Source organism: Chanodichthys erythropterus, chromosome 10 (genome assembly GCF_024489055.1).
Source record: "Chanodichthys erythropterus isolate Z2021 chromosome 10, ASM2448905v1, whole genome shotgun sequence".
NCBI classification, from domain to species: Eukaryota; Metazoa; Chordata; class Actinopteri; order Cypriniformes; family Xenocyprididae; genus Chanodichthys; species Chanodichthys erythropterus.
In genome coordinates this window covers 15566546-15581616 of record NC_090230.1, presented here as the reverse complement: position 1 = coordinate 15581616, position 15071 = coordinate 15566546, and the positions used below count along the sequence as shown (strand labels likewise).

At 41.0% G+C, this 15071-nt stretch overlaps 1 protein-coding gene across 1 annotated transcript in view; it reads right to left on the bottom strand.

Moving 5' to 3' along the window:
* The window catches only part of cpamd8 (C3 and PZP like alpha-2-macroglobulin domain containing 8), a 37148-nt gene that overhangs the window by 21406 nt on the left and 671 nt on the right, over positions 1 to 15071 (bottom strand). The window contains exons 2-27 of the mRNA XM_067396177.1: positions 11967 to 12118; positions 11731 to 11753; positions 11473 to 11638; positions 10845 to 10897; positions 10478 to 10495; positions 9808 to 9862; positions 9527 to 9640; positions 9318 to 9402; positions 9132 to 9240; positions 8488 to 8715; positions 8207 to 8377; positions 7180 to 7308; positions 6893 to 7088; positions 6355 to 6530; positions 6082 to 6231; positions 5838 to 5996; positions 5604 to 5746; positions 5436 to 5498; positions 5083 to 5314; positions 4361 to 4514; positions 3264 to 3403; positions 2919 to 2970; positions 2501 to 2799; positions 1246 to 1471; positions 955 to 1131; positions 747 to 828 (exon numbers count right to left, since the gene is read on the bottom strand). Of these exons, the coding sequence (XP_067252278.1) occupies positions 747 to 828; positions 955 to 1131; positions 1246 to 1471; positions 2501 to 2799; positions 2919 to 2970; positions 3264 to 3403; positions 4361 to 4514; positions 5083 to 5314; positions 5436 to 5498; positions 5604 to 5746; positions 5838 to 5996; positions 6082 to 6231; positions 6355 to 6530; positions 6893 to 7088; positions 7180 to 7308; positions 8207 to 8377; positions 8488 to 8715; positions 9132 to 9240; positions 9318 to 9402; positions 9527 to 9640; positions 9808 to 9862; positions 10478 to 10495; positions 10845 to 10897; positions 11473 to 11638; positions 11731 to 11753; positions 11967 to 12118 (3552 nt within the window). The remainder of the gene's footprint in view (positions 1 to 746; positions 829 to 954; positions 1132 to 1245; positions 1472 to 2500; positions 2800 to 2918; positions 2971 to 3263; positions 3404 to 4360; positions 4515 to 5082; positions 5315 to 5435; positions 5499 to 5603; positions 5747 to 5837; positions 5997 to 6081; positions 6232 to 6354; positions 6531 to 6892; positions 7089 to 7179; positions 7309 to 8206; positions 8378 to 8487; positions 8716 to 9131; positions 9241 to 9317; positions 9403 to 9526; positions 9641 to 9807; positions 9863 to 10477; positions 10496 to 10844; positions 10898 to 11472; positions 11639 to 11730; positions 11754 to 11966; positions 12119 to 15071) is intronic.

Here is a 15071-nt window from a genome sequence, read left to right as displayed (position 1 = left end):
TTGTTTCTCACCTGCATGGACACTTTATCCACTCACACACACTATGTCAATGCATAATTTAATTTGCCAAAAACTGATAAAACTGCTGTAATTTACATAAGATAAACATTAGCCTGCAGGCTAGTCAGCTACATTTTTGGACAACTAGTTGACTTGTTAAAATGAGTAGTCATGCAAGTTTATACAGAAAAAAGGGGGTACAGGCATCAGGCATGTGCCTACTTTTAGTGACACCTATAGCCAAGGCTAACTTCATTTTCCTGTAACTCAGGCTCCCTTGCCTCCGACGGTGTAGCAGGCAATATAATGGGGGTAGGGGCTTTTGACCTCACAGAGGGCATAGTTAATGATGGCTGTTCTAGACCACGGGAAGAAATCCCCCAAAACAGCCAATAAATCTGTACTCCAGTGACTGGAGTTAGGGAGCTTATTAGTAGTTTGTTAATAAGGCTCCAGGGTACAGTCAGCTCAGAATTTTACAACCCGTGGCTCTATTAAAAGTCAGACAACCATACTTAAATGTATCACTTTAATTTTTGTGCTAAACAAATATATATATCATGAAGACAATGCTTTTCTTTGGGTTTTTAGTGAACACAAACATGTGAAGTTGACATTTCTCTTACTGGAGATGAGGGGTTAAATAAAGGACATACTAGAAGCAAAAATATGTCTTACGCTATTGTAATTAAAGCCAACTTCTTAGCAGACATGGCATGTACAGACTTCACACAGTAGAAGCTTACCACATGCTTCCGGAGGAATCTCTTTCCCCAAAGGCACTGTAGGAACCATCCTGCCTCTTGTATGTCAGTTGCCTCTGATAACCTGCCAGGTACATTGGAAGACCCAAGGCATTGTTTGCACAGATCTTCAATCACTTTTAAATAATTCTTCAGAAGATTAATAATCAAGAAGATGCATTTTAGAATGAAGGCATGCTCTGTCTTGTACCTTGCAGTAGGTAGTCGGTGGCCTCTGCCTCCACTTCTGGGCTGAGCTGATGGGTCTTCTGAAGGTACTTGAGCACAAAGACATTGGGAGCAAAGTGGATCATGTTCTGCTCCCCACAACCAAAGGGAAGTCGGAGGAGCTTGTCAAGGTTATTAAGGGTGGGCCCCATAACATCACCTAGGACACAAACGATTGTCACTACAGTAATTATATATGCCACCTAACAAATTTTAAGATGAAGTTTTGGCGTGTTCTGTTGCTTGGATATTGGTTGGAGGAATTCATCCTCACCAATCATGGCGGCGGTGGCTCTCTCTGAGCCTGGCACCACGTTGTGTGGGACTCCTAGAGTAAAGGCCTCATTATGGTTCTCGTCTGCATCTTCTTTGCGCCAGATCCTAAATTCACCTACAGAACCCCAGCCAGTGGAGAAACCAATATGCCGCACATGACCAGAGAGTGGTCCAGCCCACTTCAGGATCAGGGTCTCACTGGATGGCTCTAGGCCATGGCCAACCTATTACAAGAAAGATTATGTAACCATAAAACCAAACTATAGTTATTAGCTGATCATCAAGCTAGGCCAAGCTGGTCTGGTCTTTTTCGATAGTTTCAAAAGGGTTTCTGGCGCCAACTAGCTAAACACCGAATCCAAACTGAGAATCACTGTGCAGGCGTTTTGTGTTTGCTTGTAGAGCTTGTGAAAATAAAAGCTTCTTTCCAAAATTTTTAATTTTTCGGAAACACCCTTACAAAACGATGAACTGATCTGCGAATGACATGGAGGAGATTTGTATGCGTGCATTCAGAGGAAACCAAGCAAGTATGACTACACTTTCATTTGATAATAACAACATGGAAACCAATTAAGTTCTACTCAAAAAGCAGTTTGATGAACACTGCTTTTAACAAGCACTGGGAGCTCATAAAAAACAATTGCCAAGCCTTGGCAATAGCTACCCACATCACCTTAAGCCTACATAGTCCCAGTTTGGAATCTCCCATAAACAGGATACCTTGGTATTGAAAAGAATTTGTTGTTAAATATTAGACCATCTAAAATGGAATATAACTTGTGCTACAATGAAAATGCGTCACAATATCAAACCAAATCTTTTTCAATGCTCCATGACAATAGTGAGCACTTCTGAAAATGGTGTACTTTTCCAGTAACAAGCTAGAACTGTAGCGCAACAAAATTCCTCTATCCAATTTTCACTATAATCTCAGAAATTTACCAAATGAAAAAGCCTTACAAAATGGATTTATGATAATCATAACTATTAATAAATGTTCTAACAAAATCAACTCAAATTGTGTAACAGTCCAAAACTTTTTCGTAGCGAAGCAAAACTTGGTAAGCGCCACTATCACCATGATCTGAACATACCTGCTCAATTTGATGACAGTGACTCCTTGTGGTCATAAAATCATAACATTTGTAAATCTGCTTATAACTTATTTATAAATTTGACCTAGATTCACATCTAAATGGTAGCTATCATATCAAAAACTGCATCTCCTAATGTTTTCAAGTCTAACTTACCTGCACCCCCCCTCCTCTCCAGCTGATCCAAAAGCTTCGGAATTCATCCCAGGAAAGGATTCCTGGCGTTGGGGCGCTGGCTACAGGCTCTCCCATCTTACCCTGTGAGATCCAGGAGCGTGAGTTTTGCCTCCCACCCAGCACAATCTCCACCATTTCGGTACTGTCGTGTGCGCTTGGTGAGAGGGCAATGTGGGCATCATTATGGCTTTTTATGGCCACTTGAACATGTGCGACTTTGGCTGGCTTCTTCACGTATTGATACTCGTATTTGTTGGGTGTGGAGATGTGGATTCGTTCTGCAAAATGTGAGGGTAGAAATACTGGAGAATAAACTTCCCATTTTTGAAGCTAGCAACTAATACTATCAGTTTTAACATATTAAAGAATTAAGAAAGAACAGGAAAGACTTGTTTACCATTTGGACAGAAAAAGACGCTGTATGTGTACTCTCTAGGCAAACCTTCAGGCTACGGAAAAGCAATAAGAGAGGGATATTTAAGCAAACAACTAAAAACAAACAACTCCAAGCAAAAAAAAAAATCACATACTACTCTGCATGCTCATATTTTAAATCTCTCACACCGCTCACATACTCTGGTCTGGAACATTGCAAAAACAGATAAGTGATCTCCAGTGAAAATTATACAGAGCTAGTCCAATCAACTAGTACATTCAAAAAGTACCAGAACTGTTATATAACACTCACTAAAAACCTGTTTGCAATACAATATACAGCGACAATAAGACTCAGGGTCCCCACCTCTACCAGCACACTCCTGCGTACATAGTCCACGCCTGCAGGGCTTCTCCTGTCCTCCTGTTCCTCACCCACTTTGCCTGATTTGCTGGACTGCAGCCCATCGGAGCAACAACTTGGCTCACTGTAGGCCACGGCACGAGCTGCCATGGAAACAAATATGGGAAATGACAGAGCACAACTCAATGACGAAAATGCTTTATTTGCATTGTGGGTGCATATGAGGGGAAAAGTAGTTGGCAAAGTATACATGCACAAACATATACAAATGCTCACATGTGAGACTTCTGGCAGCATGCGTTATCCCCCCCCCCCCCCCCAAACCCGTAATGTCTTCCGAGACCCTGATGGCCTGGGGATAATAGGATACACACATGGCTTTGCAGCAGAATGGCTGCTTGCCAGCAAAGCCCCTTTGTATGTGTGTAGTGAGAAGGAAGGACTTGGAGCCAGGGGGACTAGGACAGAGCCGTGGGGGGGCCATTGGCTAGCACTGACCTGCAAATTCATTGACACGCCATAGAGATGCATGGAAAAGACCCCCACCACTATGCCCTCATGTACTTTTCCCTCATCTGATAGCCCAAAAAAAGAACATAGCTGTTGTCCAGCATGGGTCATTACATAAGTCAATGACAAAGTTTTGTTTGGCAACTGTGCTTTGCTAAGGCTGAAATGGCACTACATTTAAGAAATTGCAGGGTGAAACGAGCCAAAGAGTCAGAATATGTGACAACAGCTGATTAATATTCCCAAGAATGTTTGCAATGTCTAGTAATAATAAACCTTCTGTAAACAACAGTGAGAATAAATACACAATTCTTGTCAAACATGTAGCAAATGTAAGATTTATACACTACCAGTAAAAAGTGACTGAATTTGATTCTCATGATTCTAAAAGTCTTTTGGTCTAAGGGCTTCAAATCCACATGATATGAAGGCAGAAACTTGTCCCGTATACAGGTTAACTCCTTTAATACAGTTTAAAAAATCATCCCAAGATGCACCTCAAGTGGTTGTTCTGATTTATTATGCTGTTTCTGTAAAGTAGGTGGTTTACCCACTTGTAGGGGCATTGTTGAAGTTTTTAACGGACTAACCTGTGATGTTGGCAGATATCAGCTCAGAAAAGAGCAGAACTATAAAAGTGGGCGTGGCCTCCCCAGGCGCCACACACTTTTTCCGGATAAGATTGTGTTTCCCTGGGTGACCCACAAACTTGATCCCTTTGGGCACTGACACTTTCACATGGACCTATGGAGAATGAACATACAAGTCATGGAGTTTCTACATATTGCACAAACACATGCTGCCCGCATTTTCAAAAACACGGCATGAACTCCCAAGGGCTCCTAAAGGATTCTAGGGAATTTTTTTAGGTGCATTGCACATTTTCCATGCTGCCTAACTCATGGCCTCCCATCGATCCTCAAGGATTCAACTCTAAACCCCTCAGCGCCAAAAAATGCTGCAAATCTTTTCTCTGCACATACCTCAAGTCAAAAAATAAGCTGATACTAAATAATATTTGAATCCACATGATATGAAGGCAGAAACCATGGTAGTGTATCAAAGTCATGTAAGTGTCTTATAAATGGTGCTTGTCTGTGCAAAACTTGCCATGATGTCAAAGTGTTGCTATTCAGTTGATAAGGTATTCTGGGTGGTGGTTGTTTTGCGGGTGCTATGGTGTTTTGGGTGGTTCCTTATTGGCCCCAATTCTCTATTATAGCACTTATCTTTTCTGTTATCTGTTATGATTGTGGCAAATATTGATCAGTTTTACCAAGATCTAAAAACACATGCATGCACACACACGCACCTCGGCACATGTAGGGAGATAGTTATACACTGTCAGTGGGACTTTGGTTTGTTCACCACGGACGACGCTATATGGCAGGGTGAAGTCGATGAAGAAGGGCTTAAATGTGCGCAGTTCAGCAATCTGAGCCAGACCTAGACCCTTTTCTGCAGACAGACCAATAGCCCTCGTCACCCATGTGGTGATGGAATCGGGGACATCCAAATGTAACTCAGCCTCCCCAGTAACACTGCTGTAAATAAAAGTTACAATTAGCTATAACTATATAACTAATATATATACATATATATGAATGGGCCTACATTCAGACCATACTCTAAAAATGTGAGTTAACCAAAGTAATATTTCACTACCTGACGTTAAAGCAATGCCAGATCCATGTTTCTGGGAAGAATGTACGTCTGCGGTTCTCTGCCCTAAAAAAAACACACACTGACATAAGAAACAATTCTCTAACTGATCTTAGAGACAACTGAATGTGAGATTAACCTTATAATTTCAGACACTGTGAGCATGTGTACCGTGTCCCAGATCGGGAATGCATAGCTGCCACCAGGGTGGAGGTGTGCGGTTGGAAAGCAGGCACTGCCTCGTCTGTGTACATCCCTCCACTCTGCCTGTGATTGAGACTCACCATGTCTGTCATCACCACCAGCCCCGTCTCCTACAACACAGTTACATGGATATATTAGCATTTGATATCTAAACTAGAGGTTTATAATTTTTTTTAAAAGTGGGGACAGTGATATCCTCACCGTAAAAGCAAAACGGGCATCTTTAGTGATGTCCCAGTGCCATGGATACACAGAGGAACGTCGTCTTCGTGACGACAAGCCGGGCCACCAAAAATGTCCCTCATCTTTGGGTATCCCAAAGGCATCAGATACATCAAAGTCAGCCAGTTCCTTGAACACCTGCAAACCAATAAACACAGCAAACTGTCAGGAAAACTTCTGAGCTATTGGTGGTGTATATATGAAGGTTCAGATGAGGACTTACCTTCTCAGGTGTGAGCTGGAAGCCTGGTTTGAGAAGGTACATGCTTTTGTCCACAGAAGCTACACATACACATGAGCCACTCTCTGCTCTGACCTTCAGACTGACCGGACTGCCCGGCATCGACTCATTTGTGGACAAAGACACAGAGACCTAAAGACAAGAAAGTCATATTAGTTTGAAACGGAGTAAATAATGACTTTTTTTTTTTCTTTGGTGAACTGTCCCTTGATAAATTATAATCAAGAATAACAATTAGTGAGCATCTCAAACCACCTCATGTTCAAAGCGGGGCTGCACAGGAAGTTGCAGACTGTCACTCACACCCTCTCCATTTTCCCGAACATAGTAGACCAGTAGGCGACTGAGAGGGGCCATGGTAGGAGTCACATTGAAATGTAGAACCGACATGCAACTGTCTGTTTCCGCCTGAGAAGAGGACACACCAGAGTCTGGGCAGACAGAGGACATAAAGATGGACAGACAAAAAATGGGGAGGAAAAGAAGAGGAAGAATAGTGCCTTTATGAGCTTTAAGTAAGCTTAATTGATTAATTCAAGTTTCAACACATTTTGTCATGAGCAAAGAGCAAAATAATTCTTAGTATATGTACAGTACACAGAACAGAAAAAAAGGTTAAAATTATGAAAATCTAAAGTCATATACGTCATATACATTTTTTTTTTTTTTTTTAGATTTTTTTATTATTTTTTAAAATTATTTTTTAGATTATTTTTAAGGCCAAAAAGGCCCATATTTGAAGAATCATAATAAGTTAATGAACTGAACAAAGGCTTATTACTATAAAACTGACCTGAGTCTTGTGGTGGTTTGGCAGTGGTGTGAATGTTCGTGTCAAAGGTGATGGTAGCTCTCTTTTCACGATGGGCTATGTTCTTGGTATGCCTCTGACCTGACTGCACGATATTCCCACGAGAGGCGATCTCGTAGTGCAAGGTGAAGTTACAGGGACAGGTGGACTTCAAGGAGATCTCTGCTTCTTTTCCAATCTAGACACATGATTTAAGGTTGTTTAAACATACAAAAATACTTTTGTATATCTTAGCAATCACCACTAATGATATTGTCAATATCTCTTACTATAAGAGGAGCACGGGGACTTAAGAGCTGGATGTGGCACTTGCTGGGAGAATACCAGCTACTGATGGACAGATAGTTGGGGAGATACTGGTCCCCTGCAGGCCTGCCATCTATGGCAGTCACTTTTGACTGTAATCAAAACAGAAAGACATTCAAATTAAAATTAGAAATGTAGGGCACTGTGTGTTTCATTTTGACTGTATTTGGTGCTAAATAAACTATAAACTATAGTATAAACTATAGTAGTTTTTTTTTGGATTGCATTCTTAACCACAAACCATTCTGTGATTCACAGGCACCAAACTACAGACCCTAATAGATTTACACAGATCCAAGTGTGGATTCTTGGTATTCACCTGGAAGACAGCCTTCTCACTGATCAAACAAACCTTTATGGTCAATAAAACCCAGGTTTAGACCAAATGTTCTGTGTGAAAGTGACATTAGGCATTGTCCCACTGGCACTTGAGCAGCCTGGAAGTTAAGTGCCTTGTTGAACAATGGTACTAGTCATGCATCACCCTTTGCAAGGTTTGAACCAACAACTTTTCAGGGCTTTGTTACCCCTAAATCAAGGGGTCTCCAAACTCGGTCCTGGAGGGCTGTCACTGTCCTGCAGAGTTTAGCTCCAACCCCACTTAAACACACCTGAACAAGCTAATCAAGGTCTAATTAGGCATACTAGAAACATCCAGGCAGGTGTGTTGATTCAAGTTGGAGCTAAACTCTCTAGGACTGAGTTTGGAGACCCCCTGCCTTAATCACTAGGTCAGGGATAACCCTGCTCCTGGAGAGCTACCAACCTGCAGAGTTTAGCTCCAGCTCTAATCTAACACACCTGTCCTACACCTGTTCAAGATTACTTGACAATTTCAAGCAAGTGTGTTGGAGCAGGGTTGGTACTAAATTCTGCAGCAAGGTAGTTCTGAAGTTCTTCTTCTCCAAGAACAGGGTTGGCTACCCCTGCACTAGGTTAAACCATCCCCAGAAGAAGCTTCCATTACATCTCCAAATCCCTCCCACTGACCTCCAGCCAGACGTACTGGGCAGCTGTGGGAATGGAGGGGATCTCGAAAGTGGCCTTGCCATTCCGCGAGACCAGTTCACTGGTGTAGACGTTGTCCTTTGGGGTGAGTTCGGCCTTAACTCGCACTTGCACTCCTTCCGCTGGGCTCCCGTCCGGATAGGTCACCTCAATCTGGGGTCAGTGGTGAAAAACGATCATTCCAAATTAGGATTGATTAGTAAAAAGGAAAAAAAAAAAGAATCATTATCTGCTTTCCAACAGAAGACTGATCCTCCTCTCACCATCCCCTTGTAGGGCAGACCAGGTTTGAACTGTTTGCGAGTATCTTTGGAGTACTTGATATCAATGAGCTGCTTGTGGACGGGCGTTGAATCGTCAAACATGGTCTGCCGCCCACCATCCACACTGCTTACTGTCACCCACATGTTCACTGTGCCTCGGAAATGGTCTGTAACTTCTAAAGGCATCATGTCTTTCACGCAGAGGCTGAAAGTGGCAGAGCCTTTGATCTATGTAGGAGAAAAGAAAAAGTTGTTACTTTTGGTCTTTTGAAGTTATGTTGGACTCTGCTGAAAAGACTATCTTGAACAAGTTGGTTAATGCTGGTTAGGTACTGGTCTGCCTTGCCCCTGTCCCAACTGATGCTTTTGATGTGGAATTGCAGTTTTGTCCATTAAGTCCACAAGAGTGGAAGCTGTCTCAAGGAGTCGCTATGGAGTGCGGCTTTGCGGATAACATATGCGAGCAATGTGCCCTTTTGCCTACCTTGCACTGGTTTGGACTTCATTGGACTGGACTGTTTGACCAGTAAAGCTATGCTTGCAGAGCTTTGCTGTTGAAGTTGGTCAACCAAAGAAGTTTTACTGTTTGAGCAAGTTAAGGATGCTGGTCTTTTCATCAGTGAAATACTTTATTATGCGCTCACCTCCATTGACTTCACCACCGGATGACCAACTTCATGTCTGTAGTAGCCTACTCCATTGACAGTCATATTAACTGTTAGTTTGCCTGACACTGGCTTTCCAAAGGTGTACCTGGAAGAAGACATGGTGGTTGAGATATTGGAAGCCATTGCAAAATGAATTGTTTAAGATGACAGGCAGATTCTTACCTTGCCTTCACTAAGACCTGTTCACATGAATTGAGGTCTCGAATGTAGGGAGGGGGCTCAATGATGAGCTCAAACTTGGGCATGACTGTTCAAGAGGAAGAAAGACCAAAATTTCCATCTTTCAAAGACTATTTACAATGTTGTGTTACATGTAGCTTGTTGTTACAATTATCAGAATCAGTTCTTATGAAAGAATTAACACTGCTTACCATACTTTTGCACTTCAAATGACTTGTTGTACGTGTGGCCTTGCATCTCCACGAAAACTAACCATTCCCCGAAGACAGGTTGGTCTGATAGTGGAAAGCTCATATTGACAATTCCTATTAGTGACATTAAAATATCAGCACTATACATATATCACAGTGATCAAAGCCTATCATAGTGACTGACATACACTAAAGTTGTACAGTTTGATGCAATGATTGCAACATGATTAAATACAAAAGCCTGGTTACAGCCATAGGAACAAGACAGAAAGAGTTCTTACCACAACAAACAGACTTCAGATCTTTCCAATGGACTATGCGGGATCCTCTGGGGTCCTGGGTAAACAAAGTGGTAATCTTAAACAGTATGTGGTAAAAATAGTCACATTCTTACTTATTTGCTTGGCTTAAATCTGGAGGCCACTTTACACTCGTAAAAAGGCAGCAAAGAATCAAGCTTAAGAAAACGCATTTCAAATCCAATGATGCTTTTAAACAAACAGACCATGCCCTGACTCAAAGGGCCAACACTTCAGGAGCCCGTCAATCAAGACAAAACTACACACACCCTGAGCCAGAGGCCGGCGGTGCCAAACTAACATAAACATGAAACATCGTATACATAGCAAACATTTTTTCTGGTCCCCCTTTGGCCATTTGCACAGCTTTCAGAAGAATTTTCTGGAACTGAGCAACAGTGTTTGCCCCAGAGACGCTTCAAAGACTAAGCAGCATGTGGGAAAAAGATGGAAGCTAAGCACTGAGCAGCAGGGGGCAATGCCCCAGGAAGACTCGCTCCCTTTTATCTCCCTAGTTGCCCACAAGCGTCTGCTCCAGGGTCGAACCCAACACAGACGACCAGTTGTCAAGCTCTATAGCGTTGCAACATGGAACCTGCTGGGAAAGAAACACTCCAACCAAAGCAGTGTCCACCCCATGGCCTCCACTCACCACTATGTAAGCGTCAATCTGTAAAACAAAACAAGGAAGTGATTAGAGGGATGAGGATGACAAATATTACACACATGTATAGCTACAGCTACTTAAGCCCCATCAAGATTTCAATCAATCCTGCATCTGAGAGAAGTTTTGCCAGCAGCCAACCCAATTTTCGCTTTTGGAAAAAATTTGGCTCTGGTGAATGTGTTTCTGTAATTTGCATGCTTGTTTGTGTATGAGGGACATACTGCTAAGCTACCTTTTGCCCTTTCTAGAAATGTTTGCAGGATAAGCTTTCAGCACTAAATAAATGTTGCTCATGCAGGACAATGCTCCTCTACTACAAAGCATAATTTAGCATATCATTTCAGGACTTTACCTTTTCACTTGTTGGCCTTAGGTTTGGCGTGACAGCATATATATTTATAAGAACTAGAGGGGAGAGAAAGAAAGAAATAAACAGTAATGAATTCATATTCAACTTGCTTTTTTCTAAACGCTATTTGTGACACACTGGCCAAGCTCAAAATAGCATGTTAATTTCTACGCTCTTTTGCTGCATGCAGGATGTACAATGTGCAAACTATGCACATTTTCAGTATGTACAGAATACTTAGTATACAAAATTCTGCTGTATACAACAAACCATACTTCGTAAAATACTGTATCCTGCAATGCACTCAGTCCTTTAATTTCTAGTGTCATGAATGAATTGGAAGTAATATCGACCAAGTTTTTGAAACATTAGAGTTGTGGAACAAATGGCAGACAACTATATTAATTTCAAAAATACTAGCTGAAATTGTACAGGTGCCATGTGAAAGCAGTGTTTGGAATGGTTACGGTTGCTTAATATATGCACATTTAAAAATATATATATATATATTAGGAAGTATACAGTGCATAGTATGTAGTACAATAGTAATCTAAACATAGCCAGTATCAACTGCACTGAGATATTTAGCGTTACAAACACAGCATCATAATTAACCCGTTCAGAGAGAGACCTTTCTGCTGGGGCTTATAAATTGGCTTGTCGGTCTGGATGAAAACAGTTGAGCCTTTGCTGTCCACCGTCACAGTGGTGTGGTTGTGGAAGATGTAGCCTCCCTCATTGAGCTGACGGTTTCCCCAAACCTTCAGATGTGCCTGGCCTCTGAGATCTGAAGGCACCTGGGAACATTGTGGTTATCAGGCTCTGTGCCAACTACTACTTTATGAATGCTCACACTAAGGAGAATTGGCTGATTATATGATTGGCTCACCTTTATTTTGATGGTGCCTTTATCTGAAATGAGAAAGAAATGTAATGACAGGTAAAGTGAAACCTGCACAAGCACCAGATTTCTGCATCAAAACATGAATTTATTGTGATGTAAGGGGGGTTTATTGAACAAAACCTTAATTAAAAACTATGAATTATGTTCATTCTTGTAGAGCATGTACCATTTTTAATTTGTCACAAATGAAAACGAGGCTTAAGTATAGTACAGTATAGTACCTCGTACAGTGCCATGGCTATGCGCCACAATCTCGCCCTTAACGCTGAGCTGCAGTTGCACTCGTGTGTCCTCTACTGCATTGAATATGGTCACGCTCACAGCCTCTTCTACACCGGCACGGAACACAGATGGTGCGGCAATCAGGTAACCCCTGTGAATCAAAGGACGGAAGTACAGAGCAACGGCTGTGTGTGTTTACATCACAAGACTCCAGGTACCAATTACGCTAACACTTTGTTTTGTCTAGAGCGTACATCTGAACCTCACATCATAGGGCAAACAAATCAAACAAACAAGCGTGCCAAACCTTACCACTTGGGAAAACATAAAACAAATATCATGTGTTCAAACACAAACTGGCAAGTGTTTTGTGATTCTTTGTTGCCCAAGTTGGGTGTTATGAGAATGGCGGAACCCTGTGATTTATCTTGAAAGAACAAGTTACAGATCTATAGTCAGTTTGTAAATTAGGGTGTAAGGTGAATATTTGTGCCGGGGTTGATCATCAGGGCCCCCCGACTACTCTACCAAATGTTTCCTAATTTGCCAAATTGGCCTTGTGTCTTAATAGGGTCATTCCGTGTCAAACCAAATGGAGGTCCCCGGCTCAAATTTTTGATTTTGTTAATATTTTTTCTGTAGAAAGACAAACATAAATAGTGATGAAAGCCAAAATATTAAATGTCACAGATGTATATTTACTGAGTAATCCACTATTTTGTAGAGGGGTGTCAAAACTTACAATTTTCACCTGAGATTGGTAGGTCTATTAGTAAAAACTGTTGACTTTAGCAATCTTTGTTTCATTATATGCCAAGAGTGCATGCCTGCAACTCAAGAAGTATTGAAGATTTCTTAATATCCTTTTAGATTTTGGTTCTTAAACTTTCCTTTTGGTATCTTCATTTTAAAGGCCCTCAATGGTTCAGTCCCAGAGATATGGACATGTTAATGTGGCTCCATGAGTAAATTGTACACATTTTCAGTGGTCAAAAACCAAATGCGGGTCACTTTGTCTGATACTTTTTTCTTTTAAAGAGGAATATCTAAAGAACAAATAATGTTAAAACTAGAAATGCATCTAATTTTCATATCAATTGCATAGAACATGCCTGTCTGAGTGCCATAAACTCTCCTTTTCTAAAGTCATCATGTAACTCTAAAGGTATTCGAGATATATTAATATCCTTTTAGATTCTCATTATTAATAAACTTTTCTTTTAGAATCTTCATTTTTAGGGCCCTATATGGTTCGTTCCCATAGATATTGGGACCCCAAATTGTTGAATTTTACCCATTTTCAATGGTAAAGAACATCTGTGAAATTTAATATTTTGGCTTCCATCACTATTTACGTTTGTCTTTCTACAGAAAAAAATGTTAACAAAATAAAAAATTGGAGCTGGGGAAGTTTATGAAATTTGGTTGATGACTCCATATAAAGTCCACCACTAGGGAAGGCAAGGGGCTCCAAAGGGACCTTGCAGGACCTTGACCTGGGCTGTGTCTGAAATCGCCCCTTACTATTTGAGGGATTGCCATTTATAGTGGAGTCTGAAGCCATAGTGGACATTATCGAGTGCACTTCAATCCCACAGTGCACTGCAAATACAAATGTACAAAGAATGTACAGTACAGTCAGCGGCTAGAGAATGGACTCTTCCAGTAACTTCTGCATTTTCTTCTAGCTCAGTTTTTAGTTTTTTAATAATCATTACTATTTGGAGCTTAGCAGATGAGCACTGAGTTTTTATTATTAATCAGAAAGCACAAACAATGCAAAAGCGAAATCTCTTGTGGGGCACTTTGTGTCTGAATTCACTCAATTTCTTTAAGTAGACTATATTAGTGCACTAATACTGAAGTTATGGGGGCGATTTCGGACACACTTGTTATGCCGCATATATTCTGAGCTAGAAATGTCTATTTAAAGAATATATTGAATAGAAACATTTCCTTTGAAAGCAGTGAGAGTAATTTTGGTTTTAGTTCAGCTTGACAAATATTTCATTCAATCTTTGCAATGATTAGACCATTTGTTGGTGATTTCTTGTGATGGTGTTTGTAGGCCTTTTCTCTTAGAAGAAAGTCACAGGGCTGCACAAACCCAATTTTGAGGGTAAATGTTATAAAAACTAATAGGGCCTTTTCAAACATGTCATGACAAAGGTTAGAGCAACATTATTATACAATTAAGCAATATTAACCTAATTCTTAAGGTGTTTTTTGCCTCTTCGGAATCCAAGTTGTCTAGACTACTGCAAAAAAAAGTTACAAATTTGGTTCCAGTGCCCTTAAATGATGAGAAACATTTGAAAGGTGACTCTCTGACACATTACATGCCCAAATAATCCCGGGCAACTCAGTGTCCTTGAGTTTAATAGCCTGCCTGAGTGTGAGATATCAGGTGATTGGCATTACGGTTCAGTGAGGCCAGAGGCAATTTAAGTCTCAAGGCATGAGAAAATCCCTTCCAAGGCATCTATGCGGAATTGACTGCATTTGATCCTCACCTTCCTATCTTACAATGGTCTCATGTGTGCGGTGGGCATAGAAATATTCAGTGTTTACATGATAGCACTCTCTTGTTGAAGGAAAGAACAGCCACAGCCTGACTCAAGAGAATGTAGCTCTTTGTCAAAGAGGTCAAGCTGGTTATTGACCTCTTTCTCTGGTGTTCGAAATACTTGGCACAATAACGTGTAACAGGTACGGACACTGGCACTGAGCTCTGCCCAACCCTGGTATGAAGGGTGAAGAAGTATGTGGACTTCTGTACTTTCTTGGTCAATTAAACCAACAACGTTCCTATCAATCATTTGATTTAAGTTTAGGGTTAGAATTATGGTTGCTGCTGGATAGTTACTGAGAATTTATACAGTTACAGAAATGTGGTTCCAGGACCAATAAAAATGACCAACCAACTTGGCAAAAATCACAGTTATCAGCATAACATCAACAGCATTCTCCAAATAACCAAGCAGACCCAAGAACCCTAAGAAAAAGAAAAATATTCTTTGCTCAACCACTGAAGAACCTTTATAAGTATATAGATCACAGTCTTCTAATGTAGCCTTGGGAAAGTGAACTGAAGCATGTTCTCA